The sequence below is a fragment of the Typopeltis vanoorti genome, chromosome 14 (assembly GCF_054136105.1).
Source record: "Typopeltis vanoorti isolate ZY-2024b chromosome 14, IOZ_Tvanoo_1.0, whole genome shotgun sequence".
NCBI lineage: Eukaryota > Metazoa > Arthropoda > Arachnida > Uropygi > Thelyphonidae > Typopeltis > Typopeltis vanoorti.
Genome location: NC_143562.1, coordinates 89289686 through 89314671, shown reverse-complemented (window position 1 = coordinate 89314671; position 24986 = coordinate 89289686). Strand labels below are relative to the sequence as shown.

Below are 24986 nucleotides of genomic sequence, written 5' to 3'. Positions count from 1 at the left end.
ATGGGGGTGAAGCTCTAGAAAGAATGTTGGTGATATCAAGCCTAATGTTGTTAGCCATTTCTGGAACTAAGTTATGTATATAGCATTCAATGTTAAAGTCTATAATTAACCAAATTTATTTAGCTGTTAATTTATTAGACCATGATTTTGACTTGTCAGCAGGCATCTTCATGGACAACAAAGATACATGTTATGCACTGTGTTTTTTCAAACAGATCTGTCTGAAGAACATGGAAACAATGTCCATTATCTACTATTGCTGTTCTGGGGCAACAGACCATGTTGTGGATACAGATCATTGCCCCAGTGGGAGAAAAATCTTCCTTTTTATACAGAAGCAGATGTAAATATGAGAGATTATTTCAGAATCAGCCACAGCACTATAACATTGCCCACCAAATCTGAACAAATTCAATTGCCTCATATTCAGTACCTCCAGCAAGATCTCACTGCTGCACTCAAAGAGGAAACCAGTTAGAACTGTAGGATCCTATCTTTTTTTCCCTGTTCTGAAAACCTGCTTCACCATGTAGGCATTTGAAATTGAAATCCTACAGAATCGGTTATTTAATCCTTATTCCAGGAGTGTCTTATGTCTGTAGATGTTTGTATGTGTTCACCAGGCAGTTTTTGTATGTTTTGAGGGAAGAAAAACCAGAGTTTCCGGGAGGGGGGAAAACCCTTCACCTCCATATGAGACTGGCTTACTCAACATTTGATTGAAAACATCTCATAAACATTCTTCACATCATAGACTGGGCTCAAACCCAGGTCTTTCCAACCAAAGGGCTTGTCTAAATGAACTGAGCTATGGAGGCTCTGCCTCCGTAGCTCAGTTGGTTTAGACAAGCCTTTTTTCTACAGTCTTTACTTGTTTACCTACTAGTGTGTCTGATTGGTCGTACTTAGTGTATATCTTTGTTACCCATGAAGATGCCTTGGTGACCAAGGTGAAATATTAGCCTAATAATTTAATAGCTAAATAAATTTAGTTAATTATTATTCGAAAACATGTTTCTTCCTCTAAACATCAATATAAGTGTGGAGTTTGTGCTGTGTTTATGATTGGCACATTGCAAACTACAGATCACTCAGTTTCCAGAACCCTTGGACGGGTTATTTCAAAGATCAAAATCAGTCTGGTAGTGGCTCTTCCCACAGTGTATAGCAGAATGGAGGTTTGCAAATCCCCTTTTCATTGCATAGTTTGAGGTTACCATTGTGCTTATTGGAGGTCTGAATTACTTGCAAAAGTACCATTACTCAGGTAATCTTGGATCAGAATTGCCATATTTAATCCTACACCCATTCCTTGTAGTAAATATGTGCAATAGGTTTGCAACTTTTTTGAGTATATGATTATATAAAGACATTACTTTCTATAGAAAGCCATGTTATACATTATGCATCCTGCTTTTGCCTCTTGCTTTCATCAGCTAGGTTATGTAAAAATATGTATGTAAAAAAGAATGGCAGTTGAATCTTTAAGCTTTCAGCTTAATGGATTATTGTGTAGAAATTTATAATAATAATTTATAATTACTACTAATGATATATAGGTTTTCAAGAAATTACAGAATTATATAAAAATCTCGCCATTATAAAAGTCATATATCAAAATAAATTATTACTTTTGAGTTCATCAAAAACTATTTTCTTAAGAAAATGCTCTTTCTTATCTGTAGTGTTAAATGTTTCAGGCATCCTTGTTGTTTCCTCTCTTCCTGTATAAAATAAGAGTTGAATCAGATCCTGAATTTCATTTACTTTTGCTAAAAGTTCTTCCACAACTGTCTTCACACAAGGTGAGTTTTATTGCTCAGTGTATGGATAATTTAATATTAAATATAATCATACACTATTCTTTAAAGACTTGAAATGCAAAGAAGAAAATATTTCCTTTTAATAATAATCCTAAGCTTGTAAGGTCTCTGCAACAAAATGCCGTATTTTAAATGTGAATTTTGAAAAACAAAACAAAAAAAGATTCAGAAGTAAAAAAAAAAAAAAAAAATACTGAAATTAGAGTTTGAGGTGAAAAAGTTCTCTGTGAGCTTCACATATAGCTCTGCATATCAGATTTTAACTATGCATTTACCATTTCTGAAGCAATGAAGTGCTACTACTACTACAGCATCTGTTTTTTTATTTTTAGCTCTTATTACATCTCTTGTGATGTATACATATTATCATTTTATCTTTTATATAAATCCATAGAAAAATAAGGTGCCTAGCAAACTGTCTCTTTTCTGTCCAGCTATACATATTTGGAAATTGAACATTCAGAACGTCATACAGTATTTCCAAAGGACAAGTACACATCTACTTAGAAAAGGATGTCGAGATTTTCCTCATACTTAGGAAGAATATAATTTTCTAAAATCAAAAAAAAAAAAAAAAAAAGTTTTAAAAAGATACACCATACATATTCTTTTAGGAACTTAAGGTCTGTATATTTGGTAGGTAAAATGATACCTTGAATTTTGCAATTATATCACTTTGCATTTTCTGATATGTAGAAGCTGCTTCATCTGAAAATCTGACTGCTGAGAAAATTGTTCTTGTTGAGAGGCTTATACGCTGGTTAGACATAATAACTAATATTTAAGGAATTGACAGCGTATACTGGAAATATAGATTAAATAAACTTTAATATACACTTTCCGATATTTCGGCGAACGTCACGTTGCCATCTTCTTGGGAACTTACTACACAGACAAGTGCACACAAGTACTAATAACAGCAAATGAGACTGAAGCTAGGAAGCTAGCATTTCCTAAAGTCCTGATGGTGCCCCCTGGTGGGCTATATTGGTAGTTCTTGGCCTTTGGGCTGAAGTTCTTTTGATAAAAGTTTCCCAAATTTGGGGCAGTTTCATGCATCCAAATTTGTTGAGGTTTGGCATGTTCCTAAGAGCCGAGGCTGATTCCATGAATAGTCTTTCATACTTGAACTTGCTGCGGTGTATTACTATGGCTTTCTTCCATCTTATTCTGTGGCGAGTATCCAGAACGTGGTCTGCAAGCCCAGAGTGGCTGTACTGGTGAAATCGGATGTAATCCTTGTGTTCTGAGATTCTGATATTTGCTGTCCTGCCTGTTTGGCCAAAGTAGGACAGTTTACAGCTGCAAGGGACCTGGTATACACCAGGTAGGTCTAGGAGAAGTGGTTGGTCTTTAGTGGAGCGAATAAGGGATGCCAGTTTTCTATGTGGTCTGTAACAAGTGGTCAAGTCATGTTTTTTTAAGATTTTATTGATTTTTTCTGAGGTGCCTCTGATGTAGGGAATAGTGATGGATTTAGAGTAATCTTTTTTGTGAAGGGGAGGGGGTGGTGGGTTGTGGATAACTGGGTTAAGTATTTTTTGGATTTTTTGGAGGGGGTAGCCGTTGGCTGAGAAAGTGTCACGGATGTGATTTAGTTCAGTGGTTAGGGCTTGATCATTAGAACAGATTATTTTTGCCCTGTTGAATAATGTTTTAATAACTCCATATTGTTGTGAGGGGGGGGGGATTGTTGGTGAATGTATCTGCCTGTATGGGTGGGTTTTCTATAAACTGAGAAAACCAAGGTTCCATCAGGTTGGCGGGTGACTAGTGTGTCTAGGAAGGGGAGGTTATTGTTTTCCTCTTTTTCCAGGGTGAATTTGATTCTAGGGTGTTGGTTGTTCAAGTGTGTTAGGAAGGAGAGGAGTGAATCCGGGCCATGTGGCCAAATAGCGAAAACATCATCAACATAGCGAAGCCATATGGTAGGTTTTTGTGGGGCTGAGTTTAAGGCTTTCTCTTCAAACATCTCCATGAAAAAGTTGGCCAAGGGTGGGAAAAGTGGTGAACCCATGGCTGTCCCCTCTATCTGTTTGTAGAATTTTTCCTGCCAAACGAAATAGCCTGAGTTCATTGTAAACTGAAATAGGGCTGAGATATCGGGAGGAAATTTAGCTTGGATTAGCTCTAAGGTTTCTTTGAGAGGGACATTCGTGAATAGGGAGGAGACATCAAAACTGACCATTATGTCATTGTGTTGGAGTGTAAGGTTTTCTATACTGGCTTTGAAGTGGGCTGAGTTTTTTATGTGTGATGGTGTATTGCCAGTATAGTGTGAGAGCGCTTTGGCTAAATGCTTGGCTAGTTTGTAAGTGGGGGAATCAATGCCATCCACTATGGGACGTAATGGCACATTTTCTTTGTGTATTTTTGGGAGCCCATATATGCGGGGGGTCTAGAGTTATAGGGTTTTAGTCTGTTAGTAATCTCCACAGGCCAAGAAGTGACCTTCTTAAGGAGCTTATGGAGTTTTCTAATTTGTGAGCTGGTGGGATTGTAATCAATGAGGAGGTAAGTGGAGCGATCTAATAATAAAGCCTTGAGCTTACCTGTGTAGTCTTTAAGATTGAGTACCACAGTGGCGTTCCCCTTATCCGCTTTGGTGATCACTATTTTTTTGTTTCTCTTCAATTCTTGTAGTGCCTTGTATTCACTAATGGATATGTTGGATTTTGGAGGTTTTGCTTTATTGAGAACACAGGCTACATCCAATCTAATGTCGTTGGCGATGTGGATTGGAAGTTGGCGAATCCCGTGTTCAATTTGAATCATTAATTCCTCGGCTGGTAATTTCCTAGGAGCAATGGCGAAGTTGTGACCACGTGACAGAGCGTGGATTGCTTCTGGCTTTAAGGTAGCTGACGATAGGTGAACAACAGTGTTGGTTTGTAGTTTCGACGCCGAGTTCTTTGTTAATTTATCAAACTTGTTGATATGTCGGCTTCGTACTCGTTCAAATTCTTTTTTAGCTGCCGTACACGAGACGTCATGTAGGACCGACCAAAGCTCGTGATTCAGCGTATGTGAAAGCTCGTTTTCCAGCGTTGCTATAGCGCTGTTTATATCGGCTAGGGAACCGCGTGTAGCGGTAATTTGCTCCCGAAAATCAATAAAATCTTAAAAAAACATGACTTGACCACTTGTTACAGACCACATAGAAAACTGGCATCCCTTATCCGCTCCACCAAAGACCAACCACTTCCCCTAGACCTACCTGGTGTATACCAGGTCCCTTGCAGCTGTAAACTGTCCTACTTTGGCCAAACAGGCAGGACAGCAAATATCAGAATCTCAGAACACAAGGATTACATCCGATTTCACCAGTACAGCCACTCTGGGCTTGCAGACCACGCTCTGGATACTCGCCACAGAATAAGATGGAAGAAAGCCACAGTAATACACCGCAGCAAGTTCAAGTATGAAAGACTATTCATGGAATCAGCCTCGGCTCTTAGGAACATGCCAAACCTCAACAAATTTGGATGCATGAAACTGCCCCAAATTTGGGAAACTTTTATCAAAAGAACTTCAGCCCAAAGGCCAAGAACTACCAATATAGCCCGCCAGGGGGCACCATCAGGACTTTAGGAAAACGCTAGCGTCCTAGCCTCAGTCTCATTTGTTGTATTAGTACTTGTGTGCACGTGTCTTTTTAGTAAGTTCCCAAGAAGATGGCAATGTGACGTTCGCCAAAATATCGGAAAGTGTATATTAAAGTTTATTTAATCTATATTTCCAGTATACGCTGTCAATTCCTTAAATATTAGTTATTATGAGAAAATTGTTCTTTTTCATTTTTAAACACATAATCATAGCAAATTCAAAATGTGCTTGTCTGTAAGCTTCAGTATGCTGAATAATCTGTAACTTATAGGATTTATGTTGTAAATTTTTTTCAACCCCAAAGTTGAATAAGTAGTTGACTTCCTAAAAATGGCTCGTTAACCCATTCGGTAGTTGTAGTTTGTTGACATTCTCTACGTTTGTGTTTGATGACATTGTTAGTTTCGTTAAAATGATATAAACTACCTCTTTATATCTCTGTCATTAGGTTAATTAGTCTTATAGATTCATTCTAATTTTGTTTCATATTGAATCACTCACTCAAAGTTTGTATTCCATAACAGTTATTTGAACAGTCACCATTCTAAAATCTACTAATTTGATTATGCTGAGTGCACATGTGAACTGATTAACTGAACAACTAACCCATTCAGTGATTTACACTTTGGCTTGAAAAACATTTGCTGCCAAAATACTAGTATTTTTTTGTGGAAACTATATTTTAATATGAAATTAATATCATGTTTATTTTTCAGCCACCAGAATATCTCTTTGAATATCCCACTGTGACATGAATGTTTGTGAATGTTAAAGATGACAGCTGATTTTCATTGCTCACTGTGATCCCATATCCCTTGCTATTTGAGGTTATAATTTGAATAGCACTATGGTTGGTCTCTAAATGTGGTTTTCAGATTATCTAACTCATCCATGGTATTAGTGTACTGTAGATTCCAGCCTTTCATGAGTGCAATTAACACAAGAAATTAAATGTTGAATATTTCCTGCAAATATGGAAATTGTATAATATTTTTTATGTTCATTCCCATTTACAAAAGGCTGTAACTGATATCACATGCAGTATCATTATTGGTTTCATGGACGACCTCAAAACTGCCCTAGAGAGACAAACATTGAACTTTTTTCAACCCATTTCAGGCTCCATTAAGCAGGTTAATGGTCTTGCTGAAAATGATGATGAAAATCATTTGCCACCTAAGTAGGAAGGTTATTCCAAAATGCACAGAAGAAAATTTCTTTTTAGTTGAGATGCAAACAGAACTAGTTATCATAGTAATCTTGAAAAATTTAGAGAAAGCTGCATTATATGCATACCAGCCACTGAATTAGAAACCTTTATGCAGATGTACATAAACGCCACTTACATAGCATACTTGCAAAATACTTGGTCACATGCATCACCCATGTTCTAGGCAACTATTTAAGAATGCTGCTGGCAAGTAATCATCAGTAGTGTTGATCACAATTGGAAAAACAAAAGAACTTTCAGAGTTCGATAAAAGGCTTATTTTTGGTGTCCGTCTGGTTGGAACTATGATTTTGAAATCAGCAGAACTGACTGGTTTCTCAAAAGGTAAGATATCCTAGATGTTTAATCAGTGGAAAATAACCCACATTGCTTCTCTAAGAGGTGTAACTATGGTTCTAAGACAGTCTATTAGAAACAAGATTGCTGTCATCTGAGGTGTTATGGTGTTAACTTTCTCTGTGTGTGTGCAGCAATTGACCAAAGCATTTAGTGAGAGCTGTTTCCGACCCACTTCTCACCAAAACATGCATAGGGAATTGAAGAGGATTGGTATTGCCAATTGTGCATGCCTGTACGTAAAATAAAAGTTTATGATTTAGTATCCTGTAGTATGTGTAGATACCATTTTAGTTTAATATTATCTGATTAAATATATAAGTGTTTATGTATAGTGACTACCATTGGATTTGTGGTATGAATAGCCATTGTTTTTTTGTGAAGAAAATAAAATATTCATATTTATAATATACATAATGGGAAAGAAAAGTATTCAGAATGATTCTTTCAGCATTTTTTTAGATAGCATTTTGGTGATATATAGATTTGACACAACTTGAGGGAAAAAACAAACAACCGATTGTGTATAATTCCTGAATGCTTACATGTTCGTTCATAGAAATAATATTTATGTTTATAAGAAACCATTATGTACTCATGTAGTTCTTCACTTAAAACTGCAAGTGAGGGGTAATGACCAGTTTATACAGATCATTCTGACTCTCATACCTAGGCGATCCCTGTGAAAGGAAGAATACGATAGCCACATTGCTCTGCCCAGTTTTCTATCCTCCGCTTTTAGACAGATTAAGTTATAGCTGTTCAAGACCGTTTCAAACCTTTTTCTGAATTCTCATCAGAATTATTATGTAAATCTAAATACCAAGAATAGCACCTGGCTGTAAATTTAAATTCTTGTTAATTTATGGTTCTCATCGTGTTAGATTCAATAGACTTGTAGCCAATTGGTTAATCCATCTGCATTGTGCGCTAATCTATTAACCATCAATATGTTTGTAAATTACATGTTCTTCTGGCCTGTTTCTGTTTCACAGGATGAAAACCTTTCCATCTTCATATTGCCTTCAGTTGAAAAGCCCTAGTAATGTTCTTCGTGTCCTAGATGGGATTCAGTATGTATTTGTTTGGCTAAAGGGCATTGTCGATACCAGATGAGCTGCAGAGGCTCATATGCTTATTTTGAAAATAGTCTTTTATAATTTGGAACAAATTATAAAATCAAATTGTGAATAGAAAATGTTCAATATTATTAGTAATATATTACTGTAGAACAGACCTCCATAGTCAAGATTCAGTTGTAGTCCTTGAAGTCACATTTTCTGGCAATGAATTCCAGTCACCCTCCCCCTTTTCTTCATGCAAAAATGAGTCCTCATATCATCATTCAGCATGTTTGCTAAGCTCCCCCTTAATATTTTAAGTCTAAATCATATCATCCCCTTCTCTCCTTTCTGGGCCCTGTAGTTTATGATCTTTTAATCGAAACTTCATAACACACATCACACACCTTAAAATTGTTATTGTTTTAGTTATCTATTTTTGCACCCTTTAGGAGACTTTCATATCACCATAAAACTAGGCGATCAAATATGCAAGAGCTAAGTGGATTGATATAGTACAAAGTGTGTTAGAAAACCAAAATGTAAGATCTGACAGTATTCAAGTTCAGACAGGTAACCGATTAATTTGGAGGAAAATTGTTAAAAAGTTAATGCTGCACACTTTCATACACTATTATCATTATAGCCTGTACACCTTAAGGGTACATATCAGGAGTTTGATGGTTTTATCTACAGTTCACCTCTGAAAGCTGCTTGATTCAGATTCTTTTTAAAACCTTCCTACACTAACCACTTGGCCAGCTGGCCTGACTGGCCAAGTGGTTAGTGTATCCGCTCTCCAGCCGAAAGGCTGCGCGTTTGAATCCTGCCATGGGCATGGATGTTTGTGATGGTCTGTGGAAAAACGTGGTGGTTGGCAGTAGATGGCGTTGGTGTGGTTGCAGTCAGTTGGTGGAGACAGAGTTGTAGAGCAGATGCCCTCCTTCGATGAGTCCTTGGACTCCCTGGAGGTGTCAAATATTAATAATGTTGTTCATTTCAATGTGATGCTCAGTTTTTTCCTGCTCAAATCTAAATGGAATCGCTTCATATTTCAAATCCCCATGTACAGCAATCCCTCGATTAATGCATCTAATGCATTCTTTAAAACAGGCACATTAATCGAAAATGTACTAATCGAATATAATAACCTATGGGAAAATGTATAATTCATTCCTCAGATTTCTTTTTTGACTCTTAATTTTTTTTACAATAGAATTAGGGTATATCTCAGGGCCTAGTTAAAGGAAAACCATGAAGCTGAAAGACAATAAAACATATTCAGAATATAAATTTATTATTCCTTCTTAACAAAGAATTGAGCTAACATAGTTTGTCTGGCATTCTGTTTCTTTTTTTCATACAACTTACGGTATGACCCTATTGCCTCTTCTGCAAATTTTACTGCTTCTCTCTTCACCAGGGTCAGTCTCTAAGCATTGCTGCTTAAAAACTTCGATCGTACGAAAACAATTTTCAAATTGTTTCTGTGAAACCTCTTTGGACTTGCGAGTGATTAAATTTTCTTCATATTCTTCAGGATCTTCCCGCTGTGCATCTAAATTTGCAAGTCAGAATCACTAAACTTCTCAGAATGAAATTTAATTAACTTAGATTCATTTGAAAAGCCTCTAAAATCATTTGCACAATGTGGAAGAATATGCTTCCAAATGGCTCGCATATTGCTAGCAGTAATTTTCATTTGACTTTGCGACTTTATAAGCAGGCTGAGATTTCTCTGATTTGGCTAGAAAAGTCTTGGAAGGCATTCACTTACAAAAAAGGCCGGTTTCATTGACATTAAATATTTGTTGATTACAATAGTTCCCTTCTTACACAAATTTCTTCAAAATCTCTGGTTATCTGCACTTGCAGCTTCGCCTGTGATTAGAACATTATGTAGGCTATTTCTCTTTTTAAAATGCTCACAATCACCCAGCACTAACGTGTCCTTCTTCTTCTTCTTTTCCATCATTGATTCCCATTCTTTCCAGGTTACAAAGAGACGATGCTTTTGATTTAATAAGGCCAGTGTTTAGTGGGATCTGTTTTTGGTTACAATCTTCGATCCATGTAAAAAGAAGTCTCTCTAATTCAATCATTATAATACTTTGATTTCAATTGCATGCATGATGAACTCGAAGCAGCCGCCTTACTTTCTCTTTGTATTCAGCAATTTATTCATCCATTTTTGTCCTATCTTTGCTCTGGACTCGCCTTCTTCATTTTTCTTTATTATTTCAAGTTTTTCTTCCAATCGGATTACTTTTTGAATCATTTTCACACTTCTCTTTTTTGCTCACTGATTCTTCTACTCATGATTAAAGGTTAGGAAAATAATTTAAAATAAAAAAGTAAGGTAAACAATTGCACGAGATATGATCAGTAAAATGCCATGTAATTAGCAACAGACGACATAAATTTTGGCAGTAAATGTGGAACATGGTGTACATGGAAATAATGTAGTAAGCCATTAAAAATAACTTAGTGAAATGTTTCAAATTGGTAACTAAATTATTTCATCCTGGTGAGTGATTTTTTAAAATATTTAGCCATTAAAAATGTATAGATCGAAAATTTTTAAAATCTGTAACGTTTATTTTTAAGATGCATTAGGTGCACTAATTGAATTTGGGTATCGAAAAAAATTACACACTAATTGAAAACGCACTAATCAGGGGGGGTGCATTAATCGAGGGATTGCTATATACTCTTATATTCTTAGCTAAATGTAAGATAATAACATAATGACTGTGTTGTTTCTTGTCTGTTCTCTTGATATTAATTTATACACATCTTTATTTTGGAACACCTGATTAATGACTAAATCATATCCTGAATAGAAATCTAATAGATATATTTTTTATTATCTTTGCTTCAAATCTTCCAGTATTTCTATGTTTTGGTATGATTTGAAGCAAATTTACTGGAATTCATTTCTTGCTCTGCTGTTTAGTTTTCCAACTAGAATTAGCTTTTCCTTTATATCAGCTGTGCTCTCTAATGAATTGAAATACTCTTCTTCTCTGGAGGGGGAATGGTGGAAGGCTGTCATCCATGTAGGTTTCAATCGGTCTTGAGGACAAAAGAGAAGAAACTGTTTATAGTGTGAATATCCCCCCCCCCAGGCTACCACCGCTGCTCTCCACAGGAGTAAACTAAACAAAGTAATTGTATTATATTACTCAGCAGGAAATGCAGTAAAATATTCTAAAAAGCTATTTGAAAATTGATAAGTAAGGGAAATTCTTTCTAAAAATTTTTGACAATGATCACACATCTCTTCCTACTATTCTTTAACCTCAAGGAAAAAGAGACTTCAGTTTTCAGAATTTATTTCCAAAAACCAAAAAAAGCCCAGCTCATCCTAAGACATCAGCAAGGCTTACCTTAGTTTTGGACATACCTGAAGAATAAAGAATTGTGATTTATGTGAAATCTGCCAGACCTGGTGATGTATCAGAGTTTATTTCTGACTGAAATATGAGAAATATAGTGAATGATATATTAAAAAATAAAAGAAAATATTGGATTATTTTATTAAAGGAGCAATGACTGTGGTTTTCTATACAGTGTTTCATTTATTTCTGATGTTTGTACTGGAAGGAATTAAGCATGAAAACTATATGTAAATAGTAGTATTCAGCACCAGCATATAAAATAAATGCAAGTGCAACTCTGTATTTTTAAAAAAAATAAGTGGGGAGAGGAGGAAAATACTGATTGCAGTGATTTGCTTTGTTTTATTTTGATGGTTTTGTAGACAATGCATGGTGGTATAAACATAAAATAGAAATATCTCTATCCATCTGTTCATTGGACATAATCTAATACTGTATGATTACTCAGTTACTCAGTGATATGCAATACTGTTAATATCTGCTTTATCTTATCTGGACCTTTTAGTTATATTTAACTCTTTCTTATTCTCACTCACACTCTGTAATTTAACAAATTTATCTGATTTATGAGATAAATTTGTGCTAGTTAAACTACTCATTGAATTTTGTAAGAAACTTAAACCATGCAGATATTATTCCCTGTTAACTCTGACCTCTACTGTATATCAGTCATGCCTTAAACTTATTACATAATATATTAAAAGTTATCTTGCCCCCTCTTTTGTCAGATACATGTAGGTTCATAGTTTTGGGATTAGTGCATTGACGCATCAGTTTCAGTTTTTTGTTCAAGACCTAATTTAATTGGACCTAGAAATCTATTTACACTTTTCAATCCACATATGAACACAGATGCAATGAAATTACAAGTCATACATAATTACAAGTGATTCTATCTTAGGCCTAGTTCTCATACAAATCTATCATATAACCTAAGTATAATTTCTTGTATTCTTATTAGTCATTCTTACCCATTAAACATTTAACTAGTCAAGCGAATGCTCGATTTACAATAACTTACATTTACTATATACAGCAGTTTGCTTCCTCTTAAAGTAAATACCTATTCAACTATATCATGAATATTTACACTAGCACAATTGACTATGGAACAAAGCACATAATGTGAATTGTCTGGAAGTATTTATATATCCTTCTAGGTACTTACCAGTTGAATTGCCTGCTGACTGACAACTTAAATATAGACTTTTGTATTGCTCAGTATATTTTTTTCCATTCACCCCATACAATTGAAGTGTTTTGAAAAGCTTTTCTCTGTTCACCTTGTTGTATGCCTTTTCAAGATCTACAAAACTTAAGTACAGATCCTTGTCATATTCCCACAATTTTTGAACTATTTGTCTTAAAGTGAAAATCTGATCTTGATAACCTCTGTTTGGCCTGAACCTAGCTTGTTCTTCTCCAAGTTTCTCTTCCACAATCTTTTTCAGCCTCTTTTCAAGTATATTTGCATAACTCTTACCTGGAATGTTTACTAGAGAAATTTCTCTGTAATTCTCACATTCAGCTTTATTCTCTTTTTTATAGATGAGTACTATGAGAGCTTTGCTTCAGTTATTAGGAATTTGGCCTCCTAACCAGACAATCTGAATTATGCAGTGTAGCCACTGCAAAAGTTTTATGCCTATGTACTTGAGAATTTCTTGTTGAATATCATCTACTCCAGCTGACTTTTCACATTTCAAGTTTTTGATGGCTTTTTCTATTTCAAGTGTTGATATGTAATCCTCTTTGCATTCCTCTTGAAAATTTCCTAGTACAGTTCTGTCACTGTTTGGTTCATTTAACAGTTTCAAAGTAATTACTTTAGACATCTAGGATATCCTTATCTTCAGTTTTCATGTCATATTTATCATCTTTGATTCCTTTTACACTGCTCTTTCCTCTATTTCTTAACTTCAATAGCCACCAGAACATTTTGCCTCTTTCCTGATATTTATTTTCCATATTTTTACCAAGTCTTCCCATGACTTTTGTTTAGCTACTTTTACACATAACTTAGCTCACTTACATTTTGCTCTGTATTCATTTAGTGCATCTGCTGACTTATTTGCTAGGAACTATTGATATGCTTTACTTCTTTTCCAGGATTGCTTCTTTAACTTCTTGTATCCACTTTGGTGTTCTTTTTTCTGTCTCTGCAGATAATTTCACCACATACCTCCCTAACTAAAACAATCAGTCTTTTTTTAAAGATGATTGCCACGAAACTCCAAGGGTTGGTTCTTGTTTTCAATTAAATTTTTTCATCAATAATATTTCTATAGTTGAATCTACAATATATGTGTAAAAACTGTTCAAGGATTTGAAATTGGATGTGATCACCATTTAGTCTTGAGCAGGATAAAATTGAGTTTCATTTCGAAAACAAGAACATGTAAGAAAGTTTTAAAGGAATAAAAGTTGAGCAGCTCTCAGATGTGAACTGCAGATTAAACACAAACATTATTTTTAAAAAAATGAGAGTTTGAAAACAGGAACTAAACCTTAGGGATTCACTGACAAGCCCTGAAGAAAACATTGATTGATTCATCTAGAGAGGCATGTGGTGAGGTTGTCTGCAAAGATAGAAAAATCAGAACTCCATGATGGACACAGGAAAAGAAGAAAGCATATGAAAAGTTCCTGGCAAATAAGTCAGCTTGTGCTCTTAGAGAATACAGTGATTGATGTCAGAAAACTAAGCACAGTGTAAAACTAGCTAAACAGAAGTCACAAAAAGACATTATCAAGAAGGTGGCAAAATATTCTGGAGGCTGTTGAAAAAGCTCAGAAATGGAGGAAAGAGTACTTTAAAAGGAATTAGAAGTAATTTAAAGAAAAAAGTAATTTAAAAGGAGTAGATGATATTCGACCAGAAATGCTCAGGTATGGTAGGAAGTCAAGTCTTACAATGGCTGCACTGCATGATTCCAAAGGCCTGGACAGAGGGATGAATTCCAGATGATTGGAGTAGAGCACTCATACTACCCATATATAAAAAGGGAAATACAACTGAATGTGAGAATTACTGAGATTTATATAGTTGAGAAATGGATGAAGGATTGTGGAAGGGAAGCTTGGTGAAGAACAAGCTGGATTCAGGCCAAATAGAGGCTGTCAGGATCAGATTTTCACCTTACGACAAATAGTTGAGAAATCATGGGAATATAACAAAGATCTATATTTAAGTTTTGTAGATCTGGAAAAGACATATGATAAGGTGCCAAGAGAAAAGCTATTCCAAACGCTACAGTTATGGTTCCAATGGGATATTATATCAAGCAATACTTAGTCTTTATTTGAGTTGTAAGTCAGCAGTTAGAATTGAAGGAAATACAGGAAGAACAAGCTGGAATGAGCTTTTTGCTTTGATGTTAAATCTGGTGTCAGACAAGGATGTACATAATCCCCTCTGTTATTCATTATCTATATGGATCACATTATGAAGGAAAATGGTATTAAACCTCATAACAAAATTGAAGATGTTAATCTCAGCTGTTTACTTTATGTGGATGATGTTATGCTTTTAAATGAATCCAGTTCACATCTGCAAGATTCCCTTACTAAATTGAATAGCTGTTGTAAGAGATTTAGTATGAAGGTCAGCAATAACATGACAATGAAAATAGGCAGAAGCATCGAAAATAGCTGTTGTGAATGGAGAATCTATAGAACAAGTGAAACATTTCGGCTAACTAAGCAAATTTTTAGTGAAGATGGTAAATTAATATGGAAATAGACAACAGAATCAAGAAAGCTGGTATGGTAGGAAGTCAACTGAATAAATTTATATAGAATAATAGAGAAATTAACCAAAACAATAAACTAGCAGTATAGAAGACAGTGTTCAAACCAATTTTAACTTATGGATCTAAGAGCTGGGTTAGAAATAAAACACTTGATCAAAGACTGGAAATCACAAATATGAGAGATATGAGAAAAATTAGTGGAGTGAACAGATCGCATCAATGATAATATCATATTAAAAACGGGAATATTAGGAAAGAACTTGGCATTGTTAGCATCCAGGAATGTGTTAGTAGAGGTAATCTCAGGTGGTATGGTGACTTAAACAGAATGGGAGAGGAAAGATTGACAAACCAACTGTTCTCTGGCAGGTTGGCAGGTAAAAGACCTAGAGTAAGACCAAGATATAGGTGGATTGATACAGTAAAAAGTGCCTTAGAAGATCGAAATATAAGATCTGATAATGTTGGAGTCTTGACAGCTAACAGATTGATTTGGAGGAAAAGTTAGTAATCATGTAAGTTTTTCGTGTAGTATTATCATATCACACCCCTTGAGTGTGTATCAGGAATTTGATGATGAAGCTTCTCAACTTTAATTCTCTTTAAAACTTTGTTACATACTGTTCTTTTCATATCCTGCTTAGTATTAAGTAGTCGACACTTCCAATTTCAAATCCTCAGTACACTCTTGTATCCTGAACCAGCATGATATCACTTTCAACAACGACGTAGTCAGTGAGGCTCTTCTTATTTCTTGTGTCTTCTCTCCAGGTGAACTTGTGCACATCTTTATGTTGAAACATGGCTAGTAATGAGTTTTCCATGTCCTGAGCAGAAGTCCAGTAAATACTTAGCATTATTATGCTTTGCTCTTTTCTCTAAATTTTCCCAAAATGTTCCCATATGTCTGCTGGACTTCATTTCTTACTCTGCTATTCAGATCTGCAACAAGGACTACTTTTTCCATTTTTTTTTTATTGTCAGCTGCCTGTTGACAAAAAATTCCTCAACTTCTTCCTTGGAAAGTTTCATTGTCCATTTCTCCATTTTGAAGTTTGTCCAATAACACTACTTGAAAAACTGCCTTCCAATCAAGAAGTTTATCTTCGTGCTTGGTGTTGAATGCTATTGCTACTCCTTCTTTTCCTTGATCATTATTGCCTGAAAATAACATCCTATACTTATTATTTTGTGAGATCTCACGTTTTGGTCTTCTTTTTCTCAGTAATGCCAATTATGTTCACGTGGTACTTTTCCAATTCTTCTGCAAGTTTGATTTACTTTCCATTAATACTCTTTATATTGATAGTTCCTATCTTAAATTCTTCTAACATTGGGTTTATTCTTCTTCTAGATGTTGAGTTGGAGTTTGTTCCAGTAACTGACTTTTCCTGTTCACCCTGGTACCCTGATGAAAACATGGAGGCTTTGTTTAACTGGGCAGTGCCCCAGCTAGCACTCCTGGGACACTCTATTAATGTCTATTAATGCACTAATGCTTAATAGAGAGTACAAATTGTACTCTCTATTAAGCCAGTAGAGAGTACAATTTGTTTGGCTAAGTCTCAAATCGCCATCTCATCCTTGTTTGTTTAGTACTTAGTAAATGTCTACTAATGGGGTGCACCACATCAAGGTGAGGATTGGACATTAGGTTAGAAGCCTCAGTCAGTTCTCTGCATTCCCAAAAGGCAATGTGGGAATGTAGAGAGCTCCTCCAACTCCTCACAGTTTTTTAGCCCTTAAGTGAATCCCGGGATGTTATCTTATTATTTGAATACTCTGGATTAGAAATAGCTGTAGAAAGTTTTTTCACTTAGTTACAAAGTAAATTGCACTTGCCAAGGAATTTTTTTCTTAATCCTTTATCCATGTGTAAGCAAACAAACTTTACATATGAACTATCTCCGTGACCAGACTACTTGTATATGGAGACTGTTAACCACATATTATTTGCCCTAGTTTTGCCATGCATTATGAGAGGGATCACTACCCACACTGGTTTCAACCTTTAGTGAGGTCTCATCTCCCACTGATGAGACTTCAAATTTCTGTTCCTATATCTGGCTCTCACTGATGAGACCACTCTATTTTACAGCTCCCTTCTACAGTCTCACTTGTATCAATATTGTATGATATCCTTACTAACTTGAATGTTTCTGTACTCTCTACCCTTCTCCATCTTCTCAGTTTCTCCTTGTATGCACATTTTTCATAGGCTAGTTACCTGCCATTGGATCTCTTTACCTGTCTCTCAGTCTCATCTGAACCCAGATAACCATATCTGCACACAGAACTCCAGATGTGGTCTTATCAAAACTTTATGAAATAGGACAATAATTTCCTTATTCTTACAATTTAGTGTTTTCTTTAACAATGCAGTTCTCCATTTCCATCACATGTTTTGAACAGCAGATAGAAGGGATAAGAACTCGTGTTGCAAGATCATTTTAGTAAGAGCATCTGAGAATCTGTCAATAAATGAGATGGCTTTCATGCTTCCAGTTGATCATGAAGAGTGATCACATAGTTTTCATGTGAGAGATGATGTTGTATGTGACATCTTGGATTAAGGGGAAAATATATGAACTATAACATAGGTAATGATATTAAACTGAGAAGACAGCTCAAAGCAGTGTAAGAGTTGATATATGATGTGAAAATATGCAGAAGACACAAAAATGCAGTATATTCCATTGCATCAAAAAATTTATGATCCACAAATTGTATTATTAATAATAATTCATTTGGTATTGTTAAGTTGAGGTATAGTTGATTCTTTTTGGTCCAATTAACTTCATGCTGATTGAATGAGATATTTACAAAATACTTTTGTAATTATTTTAAATACTTCAATTATTTGTGATTAGTAACTGTTAAGAAGTTTTTTTGTTTTCATATTTTTATTTTTTTTGAAGCTTTGCATAGCTCCAGTTCTTGGCATCATCCAGCTAATGGCACAACATCCTGCACTTAAAGCACAAGCTATTTATTTAATGACAGTTCTATGGAAACAACAGGATAGGTGTTTTCCATACTTACAGAAACTGTTAAATGATGTAAAGCCACAGCAGTTTGACTTACCTGTAGATGATGTGGTAACAGCACAAGCTGCTGCTATAAAAGAAATATGTCAGTTAAAGTAAGTTTAGATTTTTTTTTGTATGTATTTGAATAAATAAGTTTATTCTTTACACCATGTTATGTAATAGCATAAAGCACATATTAAACTAGCTTTTATCAAATTTAAATTACCCATTTCCTGATAAGTACTCTCAAGAGGTGCATAGGATACTAACAATAATACTACATGAATAAAATTTACATTATTACTAATGTCCTCTCAACAATTCTCTTCCAAATTGGACTATCATGTCATTTCTCGAATACTGTCAGAGCTTATGTTTCTATCTTCCAGGGCACTTCCAACTGCATCAATCCACATAGATCTTAGTCTTCCACTCGGACTTCATCTTGGCATCAAGCATCTATTTTGCTAACCTATCCTCTCCCATTCTGTTTAAGTGACCATGCCATCTGAGATTAGCTTTGAACAATGCTAAGTTCCTAATGTCCTCATTCTTATTAGGATTCTGCTATTGATGCCATCTCTCCATTCCTGCAATGAGAACTCATCTGTAGTTTCTAGTCTTTGCTCAACTATTTTATTTCTAATCCATCTCTCAGATCCATAAGTTAAAATTAGTCTGAATACTGTCTTTACTTCAGTCTTTTGATTAATTTCTTTCTTAATTTCTCTCTCTTTTCCATTTAAATTTATTCACTTGACTATCCAAATTTGCTTATGCTTTTGTATAAACCATATTTAATTTACTATCGTCACCAAAAATTGTGGCTAAATACCTCACATGTTTTACTTTTGTAGTTTCCCACTCAGAATGCAGCATATGTTTTCACTTTCCTGCCTATTTTCATTGTTTTTCTCTTTTGTTAATTTTCATACCAAACTTGTTACAGCAGTTAGTCAATTTATTTAAGGAATCTTACACAGTTGTGCTGGATTTATTTAAGAGTATAACATCTGCATATAGTAATGCTGAGATTAAAGTCTCCAATTTTAATGATAGCCTTAATGCCACTTTATTTCATAATGTGATCCATATAGATGATAGTGTGCATCCTTGTCTTACATGATTTTACATTGCACTATCTTTCTGTATTTCTTTTAATTCTCATTGCTGGCTTACAACTCATATACAGACTATGTTTTTCTCTGTATATGACCTGGTTGGCTGAGTGGTTAGAGTATCTGCTCTCCAGCCAAAAAGGCTGCAGGTTTGAATACCACCGTGAGCATGGATGTTTGTGAAAATACTAGTGGTGGTAGCGTTGGTGTAGATTATGTGGTTTGCTGTAGTTGGTGGATTGAGCAGTGGAGACAGAGAGTTGTAGAGTAGATGTCCTCCCTCGATGAGTCTGGACTCCTTGGCTATATCACATAATAATAATAATAATGTTCCATTTACACCATATTATTCTGTTTTGAGCATCTCTTCTCTTGGCACCTTATATTCCTTATCTATAAAACTTAAATGCAGAGCCTTGTTATACCATGGTTTCTCAATTGTCATGAAGTGAAAATTTGATTTTCACTTAATAAAAAACAGTCGAGAAACTTCTATTTGGCCTGAATCCAGCTTGTTTTTCAAGTATCTCTTCCACAATTTTTTTAACCTCTTCTCAACTCTTCTTGAGTATGCTTGCATAAATTTTATCTGGAACACTTAGTACAGAATACTACTTCGTAATTTTCACATTAAGTTTTATTCCTTTTAATATATAGGATTTTTGGTTCCATTTTTGAGCATTTCTGATCACGTCATTTACTCCAGCTCCCTTTCCATATTTCATGCTTTTGATAGTTTTTTTTTACCTCAAGTATTGATATGTACTCCAAATAGCATTTCTCTTGAATATTTTATACCCTTGTTCTGCACTGCTAATTTCAATTAAGTTTTCAAAGTAATTACTCCAAGCATTTTGAATATCTTCATAGTTTTTATGATCACCTTTACTATCTCTGACTCCTTTTACTGTATTCTCTTCTCCATTTCTAATCTTTTTCAATAGCTTCAAGAATATTTTGACCCATGCCAATATTTACCTTCTGTATTTTAAAAAATTTTTTCCATGACTTTTGTTTAGCTACTTTTACATAAAGTTTCACTCTCTTACATTTTTCTCTGTATTCTCATATTGTTTCTGCTGACCCACTTTCTAAGAACTTTCGTTATGTCTTTTCAGGACCTCTTAAACATCTTGTGTCCACTGTGGAGTTGTGATTTGTTTTTATTCTTGCAGGCAATTTCACCACATACCTCACTAACTGAATTAGTCAATATTTTCTTCAGAGTTTGCCACGGAGACAGGCTGTCACAGTTTTCAAACTGTTTCATCTTTGTTTTTTTTGTGAATAATATTTGTATAGTTGACTATAGCTCACCTGCAAAAGTTGCTCAACTTTAATTCTTTTTAAAAGTCTGTTATATAATTTTCTTTTCTTTTCAGATGTTCATTTTTATCCTGCTTAAAACTAGATGATGATCACTTCTAGTTTCAAATCCATTTTATATTCTTGTACCCTGAACTAGTGTTGAAGGTATTATCATTATTAACCTGGTGTGAATGTGTTGATCATTATTTAAGTGACTTTGCAAAATTTGAAACTACAGTTTTTGTTCTTGTAGACAAGCTTACACGTTGATTAGACACTTCTAATTTTTTAGGAAATGACAACATAAATTATATTATTAATTATAAAACTAACTACCTGTATTTTGGGAATGTTACATTCCCATCTTCAGAGGTCACAAAATAATGATATATGCATGCAGGCACTAACACTAAACAAATAAAGCTAATGTCAGTCCTAGAATCTTAAAGGTGCCTACTCATGGGCTAAATTGAGTTGTCTTGGTCATTGGGCTGATGTTATTAGAATGCAAGCTTCCCAAATTTGGGACAGTCTCATGCACCCAAATTTGCTGAGTGGGAAGTTTTTCAGAGCTGAGGATGATTCAAGGAATAATCTTTCATACTTGCACTTGCTGCAGTGTAATAAAGTGGCCTTCTTCCAGCATATTCTGTTTCGGGTGTCTAATGCATGGTCAGCAAATTCTGAGTGGCTGTATTGGTGAAACCGGATGTAGTCCTTGTGTTCTGATAGCCTGGTATTGATTGTCTTTCCAGTTTTAGCTGTAGTAGGACAGTTTGCAACTGCAGTGGACCTGGTATACTCCAGGTAGATCTAGGGGAAGTGGCTAGTCTTTGGAGCCAATTTCTTATGAGTTTGTAACTAGTGAGTCTAGGGGAAGTGGCCAGTCTTTGGTGGAGTGGATAAGAGATGACAATTTATTATGTGGTTGGTAACTAGTGAGGTCATATTTTCTTAGGATTTTTGTTAGTTTTTTGAATATACCCTGGATATAAGGAATGGTGATAGATTTAGGGGAGGGGAAGGGGAGTTGTGGTTAACTGGTCTTAATATTTTTTGGATTTTTTTTGGGGGGGGGGGGTTGTAGCCATTGGCTAAAAAGGTGTTAAGGATATGGTTAAGTTCAGTAGTTAGGCATTGTTATCTGAACTGATTAATTTTGTCCTGTTATTATAGGGTTTTTATAATCCCATATTATTGGGAGGGGGTGGTGGTGTGACTGCTGGTGAATGTATCTAAATCTACACATACAGGTAGCTGTATGTGTAGGTTTTCTTAAACAGAGAAAACCAGGGATCCATCAGGCTGGTGTGTAATCAGAGTGTCTAGGAAAGGGATATTGCTGTTGTTTTCATTTTCTAAAGTAAACCGGATCCATGTGAATTGTTCAAGTGTGTTGAGACATTGTGGAGTGTATCCAGGCCATGTGGCCAAATAGCGAACACATCATCCACGTAGTATAGGTAAATAGTGAGTTTATGTGTGGCAGAGTTTGAGGCTTTTTCTTCAAAGGCTTCCATAAAGAAGTTAGCCAGGGGTGGAAAGAGTGGAAAACCCATGGCTTCCCCCTCTATGTATTTGTAGAATGTTCCTTGCCAAACGAAATAGTTTGAGTTCATGGTCGAAATAGGCTGAGATATCAGGAGGAAATTTGGCTTGGATGAGGCCTAAGGTATATTTGAGTGGAATATTGGTGAATAAGGAGGAGACATCAAAACTTACCTTTATGTCAGTGTGTGTTGGAGTGAAAGATTTTCTATACTGCCTTTAAAGTGGGCTGAGTATTTTTGTATGAAGATGTGTTTCCAGTATGTGTAAGCACTTTGGCTAGATGTTTGGCTAATTTGTGTGTGTGTGTGGGGGGGGTGAATCAGTGCCATCCACAATGGGGTGTAATGGTACATTCTGCTCTTATGGATTTTTGGTAGTCCATATATTCGGGGAGAGGGGTCTAGAGTTCAAAGGTTTTAGTCTGTTAGTCACTTTCACAGGCCAATAGGTAACCTTCTTAAGGAGCCTATGGAATGTTCATATTTGGGAGCTGGTAGGATCATATTCTATAGGAAGGTAGGTAGACTGATCTAAAAGTAAAGAGGCAAGCTTACCTGTGTAGTCTGTTTGGTTTAGAACCACAGTGGCATTTCCCTTATCCACTTTAGTAATCATTATTTTACTGTTGTTTTTCATTTCTTGCAGAGCTTTGAATTCATCTTTTGATAGGTTGTTTTTTGATGGTTTGGCTTGGCTAAGAACACCAGCTACATCCAGTCTGATATTGTTAGCAATATGGGTGGGAAGGTTGCGGATACTGCGTTCTACTTGTATCATTATTTCTTCTGCAAGGATCTTTTTCAGTGCTAAGACAAAGTTTTGGCCATGCACGAGTGTACTGATTGCTTCAGGGTAAGGAATGACAGGTTTATTACCATGTTGAGAGGTAGTTGAGGTTTGGGAGCTGAGTTCTTTTTTTCTGCTATTAAATTTTTTAATGAGACAACATTGTATTCTTTGAAATTCTTTTTCTGGTGAAGTGTTCGAGACACCAGAAAGGATTGTCCAAAGGTTGATGTTCAGCGTAGCAACAAGTTCTTCCTCTAGTGTAGTGGTTCCCAACCTTTTTCCACTTGTGTACCCCTTTTAAGCCCATTTCTATAAATTGTAGCCCTTGTTTTTAAAATAGCGGTTTTTAAATACTGACACTTTTGTTCAGTGCCTATCTTAATGTAAAATAGTGGAAATGAGTTTTTCCGCCATTACTGATTATTTTTCGTGTATCCCTGAATGGCCCAGCACATAACCCCGGTTGGGAACTGATGCTCTAGTGCATGAATAGCCTCATTGGTGTTGGCCAAGAAAATGCGAGTGGCAGTAATCTGCTCCCATATAAGAAATTCGCATCTCTTATCTGCTCCACCAAAGACTAGCCACTTCCCCTAGACCTACCTGGAGTATACCATGTCCATTGCATTTGCAAACTGTCCTACTATGGCCAAAACTGGCAGGACAGCCAATATCAATATCTGAACACAAGGACTAAATCTAGTTTCACCAATACAGCCACTCAGGATTTGCTGACCATGCAATGGACACCCGACACAGAATATGCTGGAAGAAGGCCACTTTATTACACCGCAACAAGTACAAGTATGAAAGATTATTCCTTGAATCATCCTCAGCTCTGAAAAACTTCCCAAACCTCAACAGATTTGGGTGCATGAGACTGCCTCAAATTTGTGAAGCTTGCATTCTAATAACATCAGCCCAGTGACCAAGACAACTCAATTTAACCCATAAGTAGGCACCTTTAGGACTCTAGGACTGACTTCAGTCCTCTTTTTAGCCTCGTTTGCTTAGTGTTAGTGCCTGCGTGCACATATCATTGTTTTGTGATCCCTGAAGATGGGAATTTAGAAATTTCCAAAATATAGGTAGTTATTAATTAAAGTTTTATAATTAATAATATAGTTTATGTTGTCATTTCCTAAAAAATTTGAAATACAGTTTTTGTTACAGTGCAGAATCCTGACTTTGGGAGATAGATTTTATGCACTTTAAATCTAATAAACCTTAAATATGAGTTTTGTAAAATTAAAATGAAAAAAACTATGAAAATCTATTTTTTTTAAATTAAAATTGTTAAACATAATATACAATTACAGTCATACCCTGAAGTTACACGGTAGATAGGATCAACAAAAAGTGCATAAGTCGAATTCGCGTAACTCGGGGTATAATTTTGCATTTAATTTATATATACAAACATACGAAATATTAGTTAATTGGGACCAAAGGTTTACAAAAACACCTATATTTTTTTTAAGAAATATAATCATAATTGTAGGTTTTCGTACATACTGTAAAAAAAAGAAAGTTATTTCGATGTCGATGGTTTCATAAAATCTGATAGATTCATCTGACAGCATAATGTCTTTTTCTTGTCACGCAAAATTTCTTCATAGTAAACCAATGATTTTTTTCTTCCTTGCCTTGTGGCTACAATTCGTTCCTCATTAGAATCTCTGTCCTCCAAAATCTGTAAACCTTTCTTAATTAAACTAAGACCTTCTGTTAATTTTGCAATTGTCTTGTGCTTTTCTGGTAGAACTGGAATCTGAGGTTTTGGTCTCTTTAGTAGCGCTTTGCTCACACATCTCTGTGAGCTCATCAATTGTAAGCTCCTTGTTATGTGAGTCTAACAGCTCGCTGACATCTTCACTGTCGACTTCTAAATCTAATTGCCTTGCAAGGTTGACAACTTCTTCTTCTATTGCCTCAGCAAGTTGATCAGTTTCTGGCAACATTTCTGTTTCGCATTTAAAAA

General features: G+C 35.4%; 1 protein-coding gene across 2 annotated transcripts in view; it reads left to right on the top strand.

The window, feature by feature from the left end:
- LOC150099747 (focadhesin) overlaps positions 1 to 24986 on the top strand; it is a 381450-nt gene that overhangs the window by 122889 nt on the left and 233575 nt on the right. For both annotated transcript variants that reach the window (XR_016549345.1, XM_090403693.1), the window contains exons 10-11: positions 1701 to 1805; positions 18129 to 18352. Coding sequence is in view for 1 of the 2 variants with exons in the window: in XM_090403693.1 (XP_090259819.1) it covers positions 1701 to 1805; positions 18129 to 18352 (329 nt within the window). In the remaining variant the exon portion in view is untranslated. The remainder of the gene's footprint in view (positions 1 to 1700; positions 1806 to 18128; positions 18353 to 24986) is intronic.